Source organism: Amblyraja radiata, chromosome 17 (assembly GCF_010909765.2).
Source record: "Amblyraja radiata isolate CabotCenter1 chromosome 17, sAmbRad1.1.pri, whole genome shotgun sequence".
NCBI lineage: Eukaryota > Metazoa > Chordata > Chondrichthyes > Rajiformes > Rajidae > Amblyraja > Amblyraja radiata.
Genome location: NC_045972.1, coordinates 13,897,151 through 13,916,111, shown reverse-complemented (window position 1 = coordinate 13,916,111; position 18,961 = coordinate 13,897,151). Strand labels below are relative to the sequence as shown.

Sequence of the window (18,961 nt, the reverse complement as noted above, 5' to 3'; positions counted from 1 at the left end):
AACTGGCCTCTGTAAATTGCCCCCAATGCGTAGGGAGTGGATGTGAGAGTGAGATAGCATAGAACCAGTGTGATCAATGGTCAACGTGGACTCGGTGGGCCGAATGGCCAGTTTCCATGCTGTCTCTCTAATCTAAACTAATCTGGTGGCGCAACAGTGGAGTGCAGAGGGGAAGAAAGATCTTATCTAAAAGAAGCAGCTCATGGAATAATTTTCAGTAATGGAGAGAGCCGCATTCGTCCAGCTCTTCCCAGCTCTCCCACAAGCCGACTGTCTCCGCCTCTTCCTTTCATTTTCCCGCCCCCCCCCAACATCAGACTGAAGAAGGGTCTCGACCCAAAACGTCGCCTATTCCTTTTCTCCATAGATGTTGCCTCACCCGCTGAGTTTCTCCAGCATTTTTATCTACCCTCATTTTTAAGTTGGTCACATAAACTTGTAGGATGGAATATTCTGCCCAGCCTGATGCACTGATCTCCAGTCGACTAATGTAGAGTAACAAGTTTTAGAAACATGGCAGTCTGACACCACAAGTTTCTGAACTGTTGTGCCTTGAGGTGGGTGGCAGGTGCTTTTTGGCAATTGATATGAGTTCATAACAAAAAACTATTTAACTGTCAGTATTCTCTGATCAGTCGGACACAAGTTACTAACACCTCTGATGTAGTTTACGTTATGGGTTTGATTTGTCATATTAATTACTTCAATCACATACGCCAGGTTAAATGTTGTACTCCCCGAAGCTATAAATTGTTTCAGTAATTTTACAGGTTTTTAAAATGGATGCCCAGACTTAAATTAACATTGCTAGATTTAAACTCATTTGGATTCACATTAAAAATGCAAATCTCTTTAATGTGCAAAGGAGGAAAGCCTAAAGTTATGGACTTCTCATTATGAACTATTCTGCTGAAACCGAATTAGCATAATGAGTTGAATAACTAATGCAGAATGAAGTAATGACTCCCATTATTCCCACTCAAATTTGATACCTTTGCAAATGTGATCTTCATGCAATGTTTAGTAAGTTGTGCACTGTGAAGGAACAGTTGCCTGTAGCTACTGGCTTTAAGGACTATGTTATAAATTGGTTATAAAATGTTCTTCAATGTTCAAATGCAGTGTGTTTTAATACATTTCCACAAGTAAATGGGACAAATTTACTCCTCAGAAATTTTCAGGGGTTTATGATCAGCAAATGAAATCATTATAACGCATGAATTTGCACAACCATTTCAGGTCACTGTGCCAAACAACGTGTGGATGTGGATCAGAGGGGGCACGATTGCAACCAAGAATAATTTAACGAGGGAATCGAGCTCGCGTCCTGACCCATGAGAAATAGGTCAACGTGCCGTTCACACATTGATTTTATGGAATAGGGCATTTGCTTTTAAAGATATTCTCTATGGCAAGCTGCACAGATGCAGGTGATTGTGCCCTATGGCTGGTGTTGACCTCAAGCCCTTGTGATTCATGGTAGCATCAGTCACAGATCGAATGGTATATATTTTCACACACACACACACACACACACATATATATAAAGTGTACTACACTACACTGTATATAGTCTGAAGAAAGGTCTCAACCCAAAAACTTAACCCATTCTTTCTCTCCAGAGATGATTTCTGAGCTTTTGAGTTACTCCAGCATTTTGTGTCTTTCTTCGGTGTAACCTAGCATCTGCAGTTCCATCCCATACATACAATATATTGTACACCTCGGGTATACATATATATAATATCCCAAGGGTGGTAGAGTCGCTTTAATTCACTCGATTTTCAATAGTTATACTTTCAGGTTAGGTGTTAATATTCAGTTTACCACACCTGTACTATGCAAATGTAGTTGTGCCCTGGCTGCCCATATTTTGTGACAATGATCTGAATGAAACTGTTAAAGTGCTAATTCAAGATGTTTCAAATGGTGTTGTCAATTAACCACAGTTATTAGAACCAGTCATTATTTTTGATACTTTATTAAAGTCCATGAGTTTAAAAAATACTTATTTTTAAAATAAATAAATATTTTTAAATATTAGAAGATAATTATTACACACTGGAAAGCTGCAGACAGTCATAGTCTGCAAGAGCAGACAATAACAGTCGGTTTTCTCTGAGATTCAAACTTTTTTTCCAAAAGTTGTTTTAATCAAATGTTTCATGTGATTCTAATTTCCATTGTATTAAAGAGTTTGGAAAGAAACACGTGGATGGCCAAGTGTAATAGGGATCGATGTGAAAGGTGAGATGCGTAAGGAATTAAAAGTATTGTATATGAATGCGCGAAGTATAAGAAATAAAGTAGATGAGCTAGAGGCTCAGTTAGAGGTTGGTAGATATGACATTGTGGGGATTACTGAGACGTGGCTGCAGGAGGATCGGGCCTGGGAACTTAATATTTAGGGCTATACATCCTATAGAAAGGACAGGCTGGTGGGCAGAGGAGGGGGCGAGCTCTGCTGGTGAGGGAGGGAATTCAGTCCCTTGCGAGGGAAGACATAGGGACTGACGAGGTAGAGTCACTGGGGATTGAGTTGAGAAATTGTAAAGGCAAGAAGACACTAATTGGTGTTATTTACAGACCCCCAAATAGTAGCCCGGATGTAGGGTGTAAGTTGCAGCAGGAGTTAAAACTGGCATGTAACAAAGGTAATGCCACTGTGGTGATGGGGGATTTCAATATGCAGGTAGACTGGGAAAATCAGGTTGGTTCAGGACCCCAAGAAAGAGAGTTTGTAGAATGCCTCCGAGATGGATTCTTAGAGCAACTTGTAATGGAGCCGACCAGCGAAAAGGCAATTCTGGATTTAGTGTTGTCCAATGAACCAGATATGATAAGAGAACTCGAGGTAAAGGAACCGCTTGGAGGTAGTGATCATAATATGATTAGTTTTAATCTGCAATTTGAGAAGGAGAATGTTAAATCGGAAGTGGCAGTGATGCAGTTGAACAAAGGGGACTATGAAGGCATGAGGGGGGAGCTGGCCAAGGTAGACTGGAAAGGGATCCCAGCAGGAATGATGGTGGAACAGCAATGGCAGGAATTTTTGGGCATAATCCGGAAGACGCAGGATCATTTCATTCCTAAAAGGAAGAAAGATTCTAAGGGGAGTAGGAGGCAACCATGGCTGACAAGAGAAGTTAGGGATAGAATAAAACTAAAAGAAAAGATGTATAACACAGCAAAGAGTAGCCGGAAGCCAGAAGATTGGGAAACTTTCATAGGACAACAGAAGGAAACAAAACGGGCAATACGGGCTGAAAAGATGAAGTACGAAGGGAAGCTGGCCAGGAATATAAAGGACAGTAAAAGCTTCTTTAGATATGTTAAGGGAAAAAGAGTAGCAAAGTCAAATGTGGGTCCCTTGAAGGCAGACACGGGTGAAATTATTATGGGCAACAAGGAAATGGCAGAAGAGTTGAATAGGTACTTCGGATCTGTCTTCACTAAGGAAGACACAAACAATCTCCCAGATGTACTGGAGGACAGAGGATCTAAGGGGGTAGAGGAACTGAAATAAATTTTCATTAGGCAAAAAATAGTATTGGGTAGGCTAATGGGACTGAACGATGATAAATCCCCTGGGCCAGATGGTCTGCATCCCAGGGTCCTCAGGGAGGTGGCTCTAGAAATAGTGGATGCATTGGTGAATATTTTCCAATGTTCAATAGATTCAGGATCAGTCCCTGTGGATTGGAGGATAGCTAATGTTATCCCACTTTTCAAGAAAGGAGCGAGAGAGAAAACGGGGAATTACAGACCAGTTAGCCTGACTTCGGTGGTGGGAAAGATGCTGGTCAATTATTAAAGAGGTAATAATGGGGTATTTGGATAGCAGTAAAAGGATTAGTCCAAGTCAACATGGATTTATGAAAGGGAAATCGTGCTTGACTAATCTTCTGGAATTTTTTGAGGATGTGACAAATAAAATGGATGAAGGGGTGCCATTGGATGTAGTGTATCTAGGCTTTCAGAAAGCCTTTGATAAGATCCCGCACAGGAGACTGGTGACTAAAATCAGAGCACATGGTATTGGGGGTAGGGTGTTGACATGGATAGAAAATTTGGTTGGCGGACCGGAAGCAAAGAGTAGGAGTGAACGGGTCCTTTTCAGAATGGCAGGCAGTGGCGAGTGGAGTGCCGCAAGGCTCGGTGTTGGGGCCGCAACTGTTTACCATATATATTAATGATTTGGAAGAGGGAATTAGGAGCAACACTAGCAAGTTTGCGGATGACACAAAGCTGGGTGGCAGTGTGAACTGTGAAGAGGATGTTAAGAGGTTGCAGGGAAACCTGGACAGGTTGAGTGAGTGGGCAGATGCGTGGCAGATGCAGTATAATATAGATAAATGTGAGGTTATCCACTTTGGCGGCAAAAACAAGGTGACAGATCATTATCTCAACGGGGTTAGGTTAGGTAAGGGGGAAGTACAGCGAGACCTGTGTGGCCTTGTACACCGGTCACTGAAAGTTGGCATGTAGGTACAACAGGCAGTGAAGAAAGCTAATGGAATGTTGGCCTTCATAACAAGAGGATTTCAGTATAGGAGTAGAGAGGTTCTTCTGCAGTTGTATCGGGCTCTGGTGAGACCACATCTGGAGTATTGTGTACAGTTTTGGTCTCCTAATTTGAGGAAGGACATCCTTGTGATTGAGGCAGTGCAGCGTAGGTTCACGAGATTGATCCCTGGGATGGCGGGACTGGCATATGAGGAAAGATTGAAAAGACTAGGCTTGTATTCACTGGAGTTTAGAAGGATGAGGGGGTATCTTATAGAAACATATAAAATTATAAATGGACTGAACAAGCTAGATGCAGGAAAAATGTTCCCTATTTTGGGCGAGTCCAGAACCAGGGGCTATGTTTCTATGGAACTACAAATTGAATGTGAAAGGATTTATTTTCATGAGGCCGTTAAAATATAAACTGAAGATAGACAGAAAATGCTGGAGTAACTCAGCGGGACAGGCAGCATCGCTAGACCGAAGGAATGGGAGTCGAGACCCTTCTTCAGAATGAGTGTCAGGCGAGAGAGAGACACAGCGATTCAAACTCCTCAGTACTTATGATCCTTCCACATCCAATTTACAATACCACAATTTGTAGTTCCACGTATTTCTTTCCAATCCAATTTAAAAATGTATCTGAAGGCAAGTGGGCAGTGGGCGGCACAGCGGCGCAGTGGTAGAATTGCTGCTTTACAGCCTTACAGCGCCAGAGCTGGGTTCAATCCTGACTACGGGTGCTGTCAGTACCGACTTTCCACATTCACCGCGTGTCCTGCTTGGGTTTTCTCCGGGATCACCGATTATCTCCTACACTCCAAAGAAGTACAGGTTTGTAGGTTAATTGGCTTGGCAAAATTGTCAATTGTCTGTAGAATGTGTAGGATAGTGTTCGTGGCGGGGAACGCTGGTCGGCGCTGACTCGGTGGGCCTGTTTCCGCGCTGTATCTCTCAACTAAACTAAAGCAAGTGCAAATCTCATGAACATGGTGACTTGGAACAAAGCCTGCATTAAAACTATGGAAATGCAGAGAAATGTTGAATTGTAGCCAAGTCAAGTCAAGTCAAGTCACTTTTATTTCTATAGCACATTTAAAAAACAGCTCTCGTTGGCCAAAGTGCTTTACATTGGTGGAGGTACTAACACACAGTGACATATCAGTGTGGCCAAACCCAGAATTTGATTTGAAAATATATTCGTCACTTACCTCGGTTCTTCAGCTGAGCTTTTACATGCTCAAAGGTTTCAGCAATCTGCTCCGAACTTGTAACATCCAGCTGGAGCACAGTGAGCCTGTCTGACCCGCACATTTTCAGATCCTGAGCACCAGGCCCATCGAGGTACAGAACTCCAGCAAACACAGTGAAGCCCAGTTTATCGAGGTATTTTGCCAGTGCATGACCAAATCCAGAATCACATCCTGTTTTATGACAGAAACAAGGCATATTGTGAATTCTACAGGAAGCAGGGCTTGTGCACTGGAGACACCAGCTTTCAGAAATAACATACAAGGGAAAAAAAGGACTTCAAAGGAAAAGTATCAGGAAAGCTTCCTCTGAGATGAATAACCAAGAGTGTCAGGAGTTATGGGGAGATGGCGGGAGAATGGATTAGGAGGGGGATATAGATCAGCCATGATTATAGACACAAAAAGCTGGAGTAACTCAGCGGGACAGGCAGCATCTCTGGAGAGAAGGAATGGGTGACGTTTCGGGTCGAGACCCTTCTTCAACCTGAAACGCCTGCCTGTCCTGCTGAGTTACTCCAGCTTTTTGTGTCCATCTTCAATTTAAACCAGCATCTGCAGTTCCTTCTTACACATTTTGAACAGCCATGATTGAATGGTGGAGTAGCTTGATGGGCCGAATGGCCTAATTCTGCTCCCAACACATGACCTTATGAGTAATTGTGACATCTGAGTCTCGTTCAGAACATATATACAATGTCCTATATATTGGCAAAGGATTTCTTGATGAAAAATACACAGAAAGAATTTTTTTGGGACAAAGGTTAATGTGATATTCCAGCTCCAACCATACCCAATGTCTCTTGTTCAACTCTAGTCTTCATGTACACTTTCTGGACTTCACCATGAGGTTTCATCCATAAACAGAATTCCACCTGCCCCAACAAAGATAGGTTTAAAGCTTACCTGTAAAGCTTTTTATAAATCTTTTAAAAATTGCAGATGCTAGAAATCTTCAGTAAAAATAGAAAACATTGGAAGTATTCAGCAATTCAAGCTCTGATGAAGGAAAATAGATACAGTATATGGAAACAAAAGCTGATGCATGTTCAACCTGTTTGTCTTGGAGATATAGTCATAGAATCGAACAGCACAGAAACAGGCCTTTAGGCCCAACTCATCCAAACTGACCAAGATGCCCACCTAAACTAGTTTCATTTTCCCATGTTTGATCCATATTCCCTAAACCTTTCCTATCTACATACCTGTCCCAATGTCTTTTAAATGTTGTTACTGCATCTGCCTCAACCACTTCCACTGGCAGCTCGTTCCTTATGCATACCCATACTCTGTTGGAAAATTAAATCTTTCCCCTCTCACAAACCTATGCCCTACAGTACTCAATTCCCCAACCCTGAGAAATAGACATAACCCCCCCATCTGTGCCCCTTAAGATTTTATACACTGCTAGAAGATCATCCCTCCAATGCTGAAAGAAACAAAGTCCTAGCCTGCCCACTCTTGCTAGAATTCAATCCCTTGAATCCTGGTAACATCCTTGTAAATCTTTTCTGCATTAATTCCAGCTTCATGACATCTATATTACTAAAAGTCTGATCTTGACCACTTCCTGTTGTTCTGTATATTGATTTTAGAAAAACGCTGCCACTTATGGCTATGATTTTTGGCCATTTTACTCAGCCCCCTTCCGCTGTGCAGGACAAGAGAATTTTTCCCATCGATGAAAAAGAAAAGAGTTATTAGTGTTTAAAAAAGGTTGAGATGCTCTCTCCTGAAGGTCACGCCCCTTCCGGAGGGAAAAAACCCGCAAGTGTTGAGTGCCCCAGTCAGTCTCTGCAAGATGGGGGAGCGAGAGGGTCACGTCTCTCAGTCTGAGCTGTGAATAACACTGAACACATGTCAACTAAATTGTGAGTGTGGTTTTACTGACCTTGAGTGCCCTTAATATGGTTTGAAAATGAAAATGTGATTGGTTTGAAAAAGCACAGCAAATGGTTGGTGGTGGTTGGTTTGAAATAAAGCACAGCAAATGGTTGGTGGTGGTTGGTTTGAAATAAAGCACAGAAAATGGTTGGTGGTGGTTGGTTTGAAATGGCAAATGATTAAAAGTCTAAACTTGACAACTTCCCGTTTGCACTGTATATTGATTTTAGATAAAACGCTACCACTTACAGCTGTGATTTTTGGCCATCTAACTCAGTCCCCCTCCGCTCATCAGATGCAGAGGGTTCTTCCCATCAATGAAAAATAAAAGTGTTATTCATTTTAAAAAAATGTTGAGAATCTCTCTCCTGTCAATCACGCCATGAAGGCCATGCCCCTTCTGGTGGGAGGGGGAGGGATGATAAAACCCAGAAGTGTGGGTGTGGCTCAGTCTCTGCAAGATGGGGGAGGGAGAAGTCACAACTCTGTCTGAGCTGTGAATCAACTGAACACACTGAATGTCTACGGTACTGTGAGTGTTTATGTGGTGGTTTGTGTGGTTTTATGGTGGTTTCTCACTGCTTGAAATGGTACGAAACTGCACTTGAGTTTGGTGGAATTGCACCCTGCTTGAAGTGGCATGAACTGCACTTGAGTTTGGTGGAATTGGACCCTGCTTGAAATGGTATGAAACTGCACTTGAATTCAATGTCCTTGCACCCTGCTTGAAGTAGTAGGAAACTGCACTTGAATTCGGTGGCCTTGCACCCTGCTTGAAGTGGTAGGAAACTGCACCTGAATTTGGTGGTCTTGCACCCTGCTTGAAGTGGTAGGAAACTGCACTTGAATTTGGTGGCCTTGCACTCTGCTTGAAAAGTATGAAGCTGCACTTGAGTTTGGTGGACTTGGACCCTGCCTGAAGTGGTATGAAACTGCATTTGAGATTGGTGGACTTGCACCCTGCTTGAAGTGGAATGAAACTGCACTTGAATTTGGTGGACTTGCACCCTGCATGGAGTTGTATGAAACCACACTTGAATTTGGTGGCCTTGCACTCTGCTTGAAATGGTATGAAACTGCACTTGAATTTGGTAGCTTTGCACCCTGCTTGAAGTGGTATGAAACTGCACTTGAATTCGTTGGCCTTGCACCCTGCTTGAAGTAGTAGGAAACTGCACTTGAATTCGGTGGCCTTGCACCCTGCTTGAAATGGTAAGAAACTGCACCTGAATTTGGTGGCCTTGCACCCTGCTTGAAATGGTAAGAAACTGCATTTGAATTTGGTGGCCTTGCCCCCTGCATGAAGTGGTAAGAAACTGCACTTGAATTTGGTGGCCTTGCACCCTGCTTGAAATGGTAAGAAACTGCATTTGAATTTGGTTGCCTTGCACCCTGCTTGAAATGGAATTTCAAGGAATAGCCGTGAGGGAGCTGCCAGCACATCAGGCTTGAGTGACTGAGCTGCCATCCCAAGAATCCATTTGGGTCCCACTTAGTCCAGTTTTTCCTAAAACTGATCACTATACTCCAAGTGTGGCCTCACTAACGCTTTGTACAACTGTAACATAACATCACAACTTCTATATTCAGTGCCCTTACTAGCGTGCTGTCTACCTTACTAACGTCTCAGTGCCCTTACTAGCATTTTCATCACCCTGCCTACCTGTGAAGTCACTTTCAAGGAAACTTTATTCAAGTCTGAAGAAGGGTCTCGACCCGAAACGTCGCCAATCCTTCGCTCCATAGATGCTGCCTCACCCGCTGAGTTTCTCCAGCATTTTTGTCGACCTTCAAGGAAACTATGTGCTTGTAATCCTAGGTCCCTCTGCACTCAACCATTGAGTACAATCTTCCCCCTGGCATTATTGGAAATATCTAAGATTACAGACATAAGAAAGTAGCACTGTGACTTTCAACGTTCCGAGCCAGTTATTACTTTAGCCTCTGCCGCATGGAAGCTGTGGAACTGATCACTATAAATATATTAAAAACAGCGCCATGGTGTTAAAACAGCATTGCTGGTCACCGTAGAGCTGTTCGTGAAAGCTACATAAAGAATGTGAATTTCAATTGCAAGGCACCCAGTCATTATTGTACAGTTGATGAGCGGTGTTTGGCTCATCAATCATTGGGTGTTATGTTTGGATATGAGAGGTCTGGCAGAATGCCTAAAGGGTTCCGATGAAGGATCTTTGACCCAAAACATTAACACTGTTTGAACACATGCTGCCTGACCTGCTGAGCATTTCCAGTATTTTACTGCTTTTTTGAGTTCAAAGCCCTCTCTTGTTCGGAGAACAGACATTACCAACTCTATGAGTTGACATTTCCCCTGATGCTGCGATTTTAAATGACTAACAACCAAAGTGCATTGTTTTTCCTCAGGGAGGCCTCTGAGCTTCTGCAGCCACCGATATGATCTTGCCGATATTCCATGATGGCTTTGCTGAGACTCTCTCAACATCCAGGCCCCAGGATCATTCCTGGCTGCTCTTCTGATCTCGGCCACATTTCACCGTTTGCTGCTGTGCACTGCATTGGGGAAGTCACCCTCTCTCCCCACTCAATATGAGGAAAAAATAATCTACTTTCCCCTCAGGCCACAGAAGCAGGTACAGGGACTTGCTTGCATTCCAGGCTTGTTCAAGAGCAAACATTCAGACATTCCACTCATATCCTTTTCGAGACATCTCAGCAAACTATTGCTTGAGATTGAGATACATTTATTGTCACAGTGAGATGCTATGTTTTGCATACTTAGGCAAACAAAGTGTCGCCATGACAAAGTTCCAAAGTAGCCTTTTTGCCCCAATGGTTTCACCACCCCCCCCCCCCCACCCCCATTAGTTCTGGACGCCCCCCCATGCTGAGTCCAGTCCCCCCCCCCCCGCCCCCTTAGTTCTCTGCAGCCCTCCATTCCGGGTCCTCCTTGGCCTGTGGTCCTGGGCCTCTGGACTGGCTTGGCGGTGGCTCTGGAGCAGTGGTTCTTAACCTTTTTGGCATACATACACGCATACACGAGCAAAATACTGTAAGTGGTATGTACCTTTGTTATTATGCCCCTGTCCCACTTAGGAAACCTGAACGGAAACCTCTGGAGACTATGCGCCCCACCCAAGGTTTCCGTGTGGTTCCCGGAGGTTTTTGTCAGTCTCCCTACCTGCTTCCACTACCTGCAACCTCCAGCAACCACCTGCAACCTCCGGGAACCGCACGGAAACCTTGGGTGGGGCGCAAAGTCTCCAGAGGTTTCCGTTCAGATTTTCTAAGTGGGACATGGGCATTAGGTTCCTAAACATGGGCTTAACAAATGGATATGTTATTTATGACCCCTTCATGTCCCCCGGTAAAGCCCCAAACGAACCCCCCATGGGATTCCTGACCCCCAGGTTAAGAACCACTGCTCTGTTGGTTTATACAGTTTCTCTGTCCTATGCAGGTTTCTCTGAAACCTCTGGGAAGTTTCTCCCACCTTACTACAATCATTGTAGCATACACTCACTCGACAGCCTTCCCTCGGAAGAATGTTGTTTGTAAACTACCTTAAAACCTGACAGTACTGTGAGCTCTGAATGACAACAACTTGCAACACATCAATAGGGAACACTGGACTGCACGTTACAGTGTCTTCAGCACAACCTAACTACTGGAGATGCAGCAATACTGTCCTGGGGACCTTACAATTCAAATTCACACTCTTCATGTTGCTTTCACTTACAGCACTAGGGTGACCAGCAAATCTGTTTAAATATCATAAACAACTATGGGGCAATTTCTACTCTACAGCATAACACAAAATATCATACTATTCCAAGCATAAACATGCAATTAAATAAATGATTTGTATTCGTCTGATTGATTGTGCATTAAAGAAATAGACTCCTATTTAAGATAAGTTCTTAAAAAGAGACCACGGTTTCACTCAGCAATTAAGTAGAACCTTCCAGGATATCCCAAAGAACATTGACTGCATTGACTGCATTTTAATTGTAGATGTTTCTTTAGTTTTTTAGTTTTAGAGATCGAGTGAGGAAACAGGCCATTAGGCCCACCGGGTCCATGCCGACCAACGATCCACGCACATTAACACCATTCTACATCCACTAGGGACAATTTTTACATTTACCAAGCCAATTAACCTACAAACCTGTACGTCTTTAGAGTGTGGAAGGAAACTGAAGATCTTGGCGAAAACCCATGCAGGTCATGGGGAGAACGTACAAACTCCGTACAGACAGCACCCGTAGTCGGGATCGAACCCGGTTCTCCTGCGCTGCATTCGCTTTAAGGCAGCAACTCTACCGCTGCGCCACCATGATCGCCCTGTGTGGATAATTTCAGCAATCATAGTGTTGCCCAGACTTGAGGGCCTCAGTTATAGGGAAAGGCTATGACTTTATTCCTTGAATCCCAGGAGGCTTAGCGGTGATCTTATTGAGGTATATAAGATTAGATAGAGTGGAAGCACAGAGCCTTTTACCCAGAGTAGGGGAATCAACAACCAAAGGACAAAGACTTAAGGTGAGAGGAGAAAGATTTAATAGGAACTTGAGGGGCAACCTTTTCACACAGATGGAGCTGGGTAGAAACATAGACAATAGGTGCAGGAGTAGGCCATTCGGCCCTTCGAGCCTGCACCGCCATTCAATATGATCATGGCTGATCATCCAACTCAGTATCCTGTACCTGCCTTCTCTCCATACCCCCTGCTCCATTTAGCAACAAGGGCCACATCTAACTCTCTCTTAAATATAGCCAATGAACTGGCCTCAACTACCTTCTGTGGCAGAGAATTCCACAGATTCACCACTCTCTGTGTGAAAAATGTTTTCCTCATCTTGGTCCTAAAGGACTTCCTCCTTATCCTTAAACTGTGACCCCTTGTTCTGGGCTTCCCCAACATCGGGAACGATCTACCTGCATCAAGCCTGTCCAACCCCTTAAGAATTTTGTACGTTTCTATAAGATCCCCCCTCAATCTTCTAAATTCTAGCGAGTACAAGCCGAGTCAATCCAGTCTTTCTTCATATGAAAGTCCTGACATCCCAGGAATCAGTCTGGTTAACCTTCTTTGTACTCCCTCTATGGCAAGAATGTCTTTCCTCAGATTAGGAGACCAAAACTGTACGCAATACTCCAGGTGTGGTCTCACCAAGACCCTGTACAACTGCAGTAGAACCTCCCTGCTCCTATACTCAAATCCTTTTGCTATGAATGCTAACATACCATTCGCTTTCTTCACTGCCTGCTGCACCTGCTTGCCTACTTTCAATGACTGGTGTACCGTGACACCCAGGTCTCGTTGCATCTCCCCTTTTCCTTATCGGCAACCATTCAGATAAAGGTCTGCTTTCCTGTTTTTGCCACCAAAGTGGATAACCTCACATTTATCCATATTATACTGCATCTGCCATGCATTTGACCACTCACCCAACCTATCCAAGTCACCTTGCAGCCTCCTAGCATCCTCCTCACAGCTAACACTCCCCCCCCCCCCCCCCCCCCCCAGCTTCGTGTCATCCGCAAACGTGGAGATATTGCATTCAATTCCCTCGTCCAGATCATTAATATATATTGTAAATAGCTGGGGTCCCAGCACTGAGCCTTGCGGTACCCCACTAGTCACTGCCTGCCATTCTGAAAAGGACCCGTTTACTCCTACTCTTTGCTTCCTGTCTGCCAGCCAGTTCTCTATCCACATCAATACTGAACCCCCAATACCGTGTGCTTTAAGTTTGCATACTAATCTCTTATGTGGGACCTTGTCGAAAGCCTTCTGAAAGTCCAGATATAACACATCCACTGGTTCTCCCTTATCCACTCTACTAGTTAAATCCTCGAAAAATTCTATAAGATTCGTCAGACATGATTTACCTTTCATTAATCCATGCTGACTTTGTCCAATGATTTCACCACTTTACAAATGTGCTGCTATCCCATCTTTAATAACTAGCATTTTCCCCACTACCGATGTTAGACTAACTGGTCTGTAATTCCCCGTTTTCTCTCTCCCTCCCTTTTTAAAAAGTGGGGTTACATTAGCTACCCTCTAATCCTCAGGAACTACTCCAGAATCTAAAGAGTTTTTAAAAATTATCACTAATGCATCCACTCTTTCTGGGGCTACTTCCTTAAGTACTCTGGGATGCAGCCTATCTGGCCCTGGGGATTTATCGGCCTTAAATCCATTCAATTTACCTAACACCACTTCCCGACTAACCTGGATTTAACTCAGTTCATCCATCTCATTTGACCCCCGGTCCCCTGCTATTTCCGGCAGATTATTTCCTGCAGAACACTGAGGAAGGCCCATCTGTCTGCTAAACTGCTGGATTCTTTCTACCACTGTTCGGTAGAAAGCATACTGACTTACTGCATAACTGCCTGGTTTGGGAACTGTTAAGCAGCTGACAGAGCAGCTCTCCAGAGGGTGATAAAAACTGCCCAGGGTATCATTGGACTCCTCCTACCCCTTCTGGAGGACATTTACCACTCCAGATGCCGCAGCAGGACCTGTAATATTGTGAAAGACATTACACATCCTTGTCACCGCCTTTTCACACTGCTGCCCTCAGGAAAAAGGTACAGGTCGCTAAAGTCACGCACTGCCAGACTCAAGAACAGCTTTTACCCATCAGCAATCTTGGAACTGAGCTCTGTCTCGGGAGCGGGTTATGGGGAAGGAGGGGGGGTGGGAGACAGTGTTAATTTATGTAAATGTGAATCCATGGGTGGGTTTGGGGAGGGAGGGAGTGTAAAAAGTATGAGTATGTGAATGTTTGAAGTTCTTTTAAATGGAGAGACACAGTAATCTCGTTGTATGTGACACATGCAATGACAATAAAGCATTCTGATTCTGATTTATGTCTTCCTTAGTGAAGACAGAATCAAAGTAGTTATTCAATTGGTCTGCCATGTCCTTGTTCCCCATGATCAATTCACCTGGTTCTGACTGCAAGGGACCTACAATTTGTTTTAACTAATATTTTTCTCTTCACATATCTATAAAAACTTTTGCAGTCAGTTTTTATGTTCCCTGCCAGTTTTCTTTCATAATCTATTTTCCCTTTCCTAATTAAGCCCTTTGTCCTCTGCTGGACTCTGAATTTCTCCCAGTCCTCTGGTAGGCTGCTTTCCTTTGTTATCCACGAATGCACTACCTTCCCTGATTTATTCTTTTGCCAAACTGGGATGAACAATTGTTGTAGTTCATCCATGCAGTCTTTAAATGCCTTCCATTGCATATCCACTGTCAACCCTTTAAGAATCAATTGCCAGTCTATCTTGGCCAATTCACGTCTCATACCCTCAAAGTTACCTTACTTTAAGTTCAGAACCCTTGTTCCTGAATTAATTATGTCACTCTCCATCCTAATGAAGAACTCACCCATATTACGGTCACTCTTGCCCAAGGGGCCACGCACAACAAGACTGCTAACTAACCCTTCCTCATTACTCAATACCCAGTCTAGAATAGCCTGTTCTCTCGTTGGTTCCTCTACATGTTGGTTTGGAAAACTATCCCGCATACATTCCAAGAAATCCTTTTCCTCAGCACCCCTGCCAATTTGATTCACCCAATCTATATGTTGATTGAAGTTACCCATTATAACTGTTTTACCTTTGTTGCACGTATTTCTAATTTCCTGTTTGATGCCATCCCCAACTCCACTACTACTGTTAGGTGGCCTGTACACAACTCCCACTAGCGTTTTCTGCCCCTTAGTGTTTCGCAGCTCTACCCATATCGATTTCACATCCTCCAAGCTAATGTCCTTCCTTTCTATTGCGTTAATCTCCTCTCTAACCAGCAACGCTACCCCACCTCCTTTTCCTTTCTGTCTATCCCTCCTGAATATTGAATATCCCTGGAGGTTCAGCTCCCAGCCTTAGTCACCCTGGAGCCATGACTCTGTGATCCCAACTATATCATATTCATTAATAACTATCTGCACATTCAACTCATCCACCTTATTACGAATGCTCCTTGAATTGAGACACAAAGCGTTCAGGCTTGTTTTTACAACACTCTTACCTATTATACAATTATGTTGAAAAGTGGCCCTTTTTGATTTTTGCCCTGGATTTGTCTGCCTGCCACTTTTACTTTCCACCTTGCTACCTGTTGCTTCTACCCTCATTTTACACCCCTCTGTCTCTCTGCTCACACATTTAAGAAACCCACCACCTCTTATTCTCTGTTTATTATATTTTTCTTCTTTCTCCCCTACATGTTGGGTCTGAGTGCTTCCCTTCTCTGCCTCCTGCCTCACACACTGTCTACTAGCTTTCTCTATTTGAGTCCCTCCCCCCAACCATTCTAGTTTAAAGTCTCTCCAGTAGCCTTTGCAAATCTCCCCGCCAGGATATTGGTCCCCCACGGGTTCAAGTGCAACCCATCCCTATAAGGATGAGCTGCCAGAGGAGGTGGTTGAGGCAGGTACAATAAATAATATTCAAAAGACATTTGACGAGTACATTGAAGTTGTACATGGAAGAGACATGTCATCACTGTGCCACTCATTTCTAGCACCACTTGTCTGCCGTTATTTTGGATGTTCCTGAAGTGGGAACCAGATCCATTACCTTTAGGTTTCCGTTTAACAATCATTGTGTTAGGGATTCTGAGCACATCTATTTACGTTAGCTGAACTATGTCGCTGTCCAAATGAAATAGCTGAAATTTGTACAGCTGAATCAGGTTGTGACCATGTTGTGTTTTGTTGTTTCACTGATACCCCTGCTCAGTAAGTAGCCCCTTGACAACTTCTATAACTGCAACTTAATCATTAATTTATCATGACAGTTGGCAGCAGTCAACTGAAAATTAAATAACGCAAATTAAACTGTCTCGTTAGTAACACTTGCTTTGGTCCCCATCTGTTGAGAAAGATTCTGCACAAACCGTAAGAATGGCATCAGCTCTTTTCACATTTCACCAACTCTTCTCTTGTACCAGCAATGCCCATCTCCCACCAACACCCATCTCCATACCTCCATCCTACCCCATCAGATAGCCAGAGTTTAGCTAATGGTAACATTCATATCTTTCAGACAATGATGTAATGGTTACAAGGTTTCAGGAACCCAATTAAGTTCCAAATTTTGGAATTGGACAATGAATGAGAAAACATTACCCTCTCTGGTAGAACTTGGGCATCAATGCAGTGCTTAAGTGAGTTAAGTACTTTAAGAACTGAACATAGCATTTAGTGTAACTTAAAACATGTTTGTATCTATATACAGTGATGCTATTAGTTTAGTTGAGTATCGTTAATAAAGGATGATTTGATTGTAGCTCCACCTCTGTTATTTGCCTTCATAATTAGCAATATGACAAGTGGCATACTGGCACAGTGCCCTAGAATAAGATCTTCAGGCAGTGAGTGAAATAGTGGTAATATCCAGGATTTAAGGAGCTTCTTAAAGGAAGATAATTAGGCAGAGAAGTAAAGAGGTTTAGCAAGAGAGAACCAGAGTTTATGTCCTCACCTCACAAAGCTTTGCCATCAATTATGTTATGATTTAATTTGTGGAATTTAAGAAGTTAGACCAAAGAATCACAGCCATCCTGGAGAGATGAAGGACTAGATGTGACTGAGCAGAGAGGGGTGAGTCCACGGGGGATCTTCTTTCGTGTGGCGTGCACAGCCTAAAGTTGTAGGTCAACTTGTTCTATTTGATCTTCTGTTTGTGCACGTTGAGTTGATTGCTTTAGACGAAACAGGGCGGACCACATGAAGGTTGCAATCTTCCACCCCAGTCCATGGGGGATAAAAATGTTTGACTTTTAGACAATGGAATCGATTAGTGACAATGGTTTTGCAAGATTATGGCGCCAATTGATTATGCCAATTAATGTGCATTCTGTGAGATGCCTTGATTCAATATGCAGAAGTAAGAATTTCATTGTTCTATCTGGAACATGTGTCAATAAAACACTCCTGACTCTTGACCCTTGATTCATTCCCAAAAGGCTAGAAAGAAATCCTTTAAAAAAACCTCTTCCTGAAAATACACAAACTGGATTTTTTTAATAAAGCAGTTTACCAGTAATGACACATCATGATATCAGTTTTACTGCAATTAAATTTTAGCATTAACTGATTCTTGCATTCATAAACGTTTTTTACTCTGACCAACCTTTCAATCACTTCGGTCCTGAGATCGTTCCAAGATGGCAAGAGTACGGAAATTAAAAGGTAATAGTAGAATGCTTTAGCATCACCTTAGTGAAAATTAACTCCATGGTTTTATCTTGATTTATGTTTAACTTCATCTCACACCAATGCCTTCCTGGAATTCTTCTCCCAAACCTAATGCTCCCAGTCCAGAAATCTTAAATGCCTGTGGAGTATTTATTTTTTCTCGCAATGCATTATCTGTCATTAGGTTGGAAAGGATGAATTAGAGATTCACCAGAATGTCACCAAGGTTGGATGAGCTGGGATTTTTTTCTTTGGAGCGTAGGCTGAGAGGTGACCAAATGGAAGTGTACAGATCATGAAGGACATGTATAACTTGAACGCTTATAATCTTATTCCCAGGGCGAAGGATTCTAAAACTAGAAGGCATAGGCTAAGGTGAGAGATTCAACTCAGGAACCTCAGGGACAACTTTTTTCATACAGAAGGTAGCCCATATCTGGAATGAGCTGCCTGAAGAAGCTCTAGAAATGCAGGCAAAGAAGATTAGCCGAATACATAAACTTCGGCAAGAAGCAGCTACTTTGAGTTGAGATTTATATTTAAAAGATGTTATTTAACAAGCTTGGTATGAAAACGTTTAAGCAAGCAATACTCCATCTGCCATTCAAGAAATAAGCTATGGTCACACCTTGCTGCAAACTATTTAAGTGTCAAGGGTAGGTTGCGGTACAATGCACAGATGCAGATTTCTAAACCACATCCAACTAGTACCGAAGATAGACACAACATGTTGGAATCACTCAGCCGGTTAGACAGCATCTCTGGATGGGTGGAGACCCGATACGTCAGCCATTCCTTCTATCCAGAGAGACTGCCTGTCCAGTTGAGTTACACCCGCATTTTGTGTCTATCTTCGGTGTAAACTAATATCTGCAGTTCCGTCCTACATATTTTGCCAGCTATGGTAGTGAAGTGTGATTTCTGATAACAGACACGCTAAAAATAAAATTAAATCATAAGGAACATTACATTTGAGTGCTTTGAGAATGCAGCTTTTCATTAAATTGTACATATTTTTGGTGTTGCAAACTTAAAGTGGGGGAGGTGGTCTACTGGAATTATGCTCAGTAATCAGATCAATGTGTGTCTCTCGACAGAGTGTTAGTTTAA

The 18,961-nt window shown here is 43.0% G+C and overlaps 1 protein-coding gene across 2 annotated transcripts in view; it reads right to left on the bottom strand.

Annotated features, from left to right (window-relative positions):
• The window catches only part of hsd17b2 (hydroxysteroid 17-beta dehydrogenase 2), a 35,335-nt gene that overhangs the window by 14,530 nt on the left and 1,844 nt on the right, over nucleotides 1-18,961 (bottom strand). For both annotated transcript variants that reach the window (XM_033035772.1, XM_033035771.1), the window contains exon 2: nucleotides 5,721-5,933. In XM_033035772.1, the coding sequence (XP_032891663.1) occupies nucleotides 5,721-5,933 (213 nt within the window). The remainder of the gene's footprint in view (nucleotides 1-5,720; nucleotides 5,934-18,961) is intronic.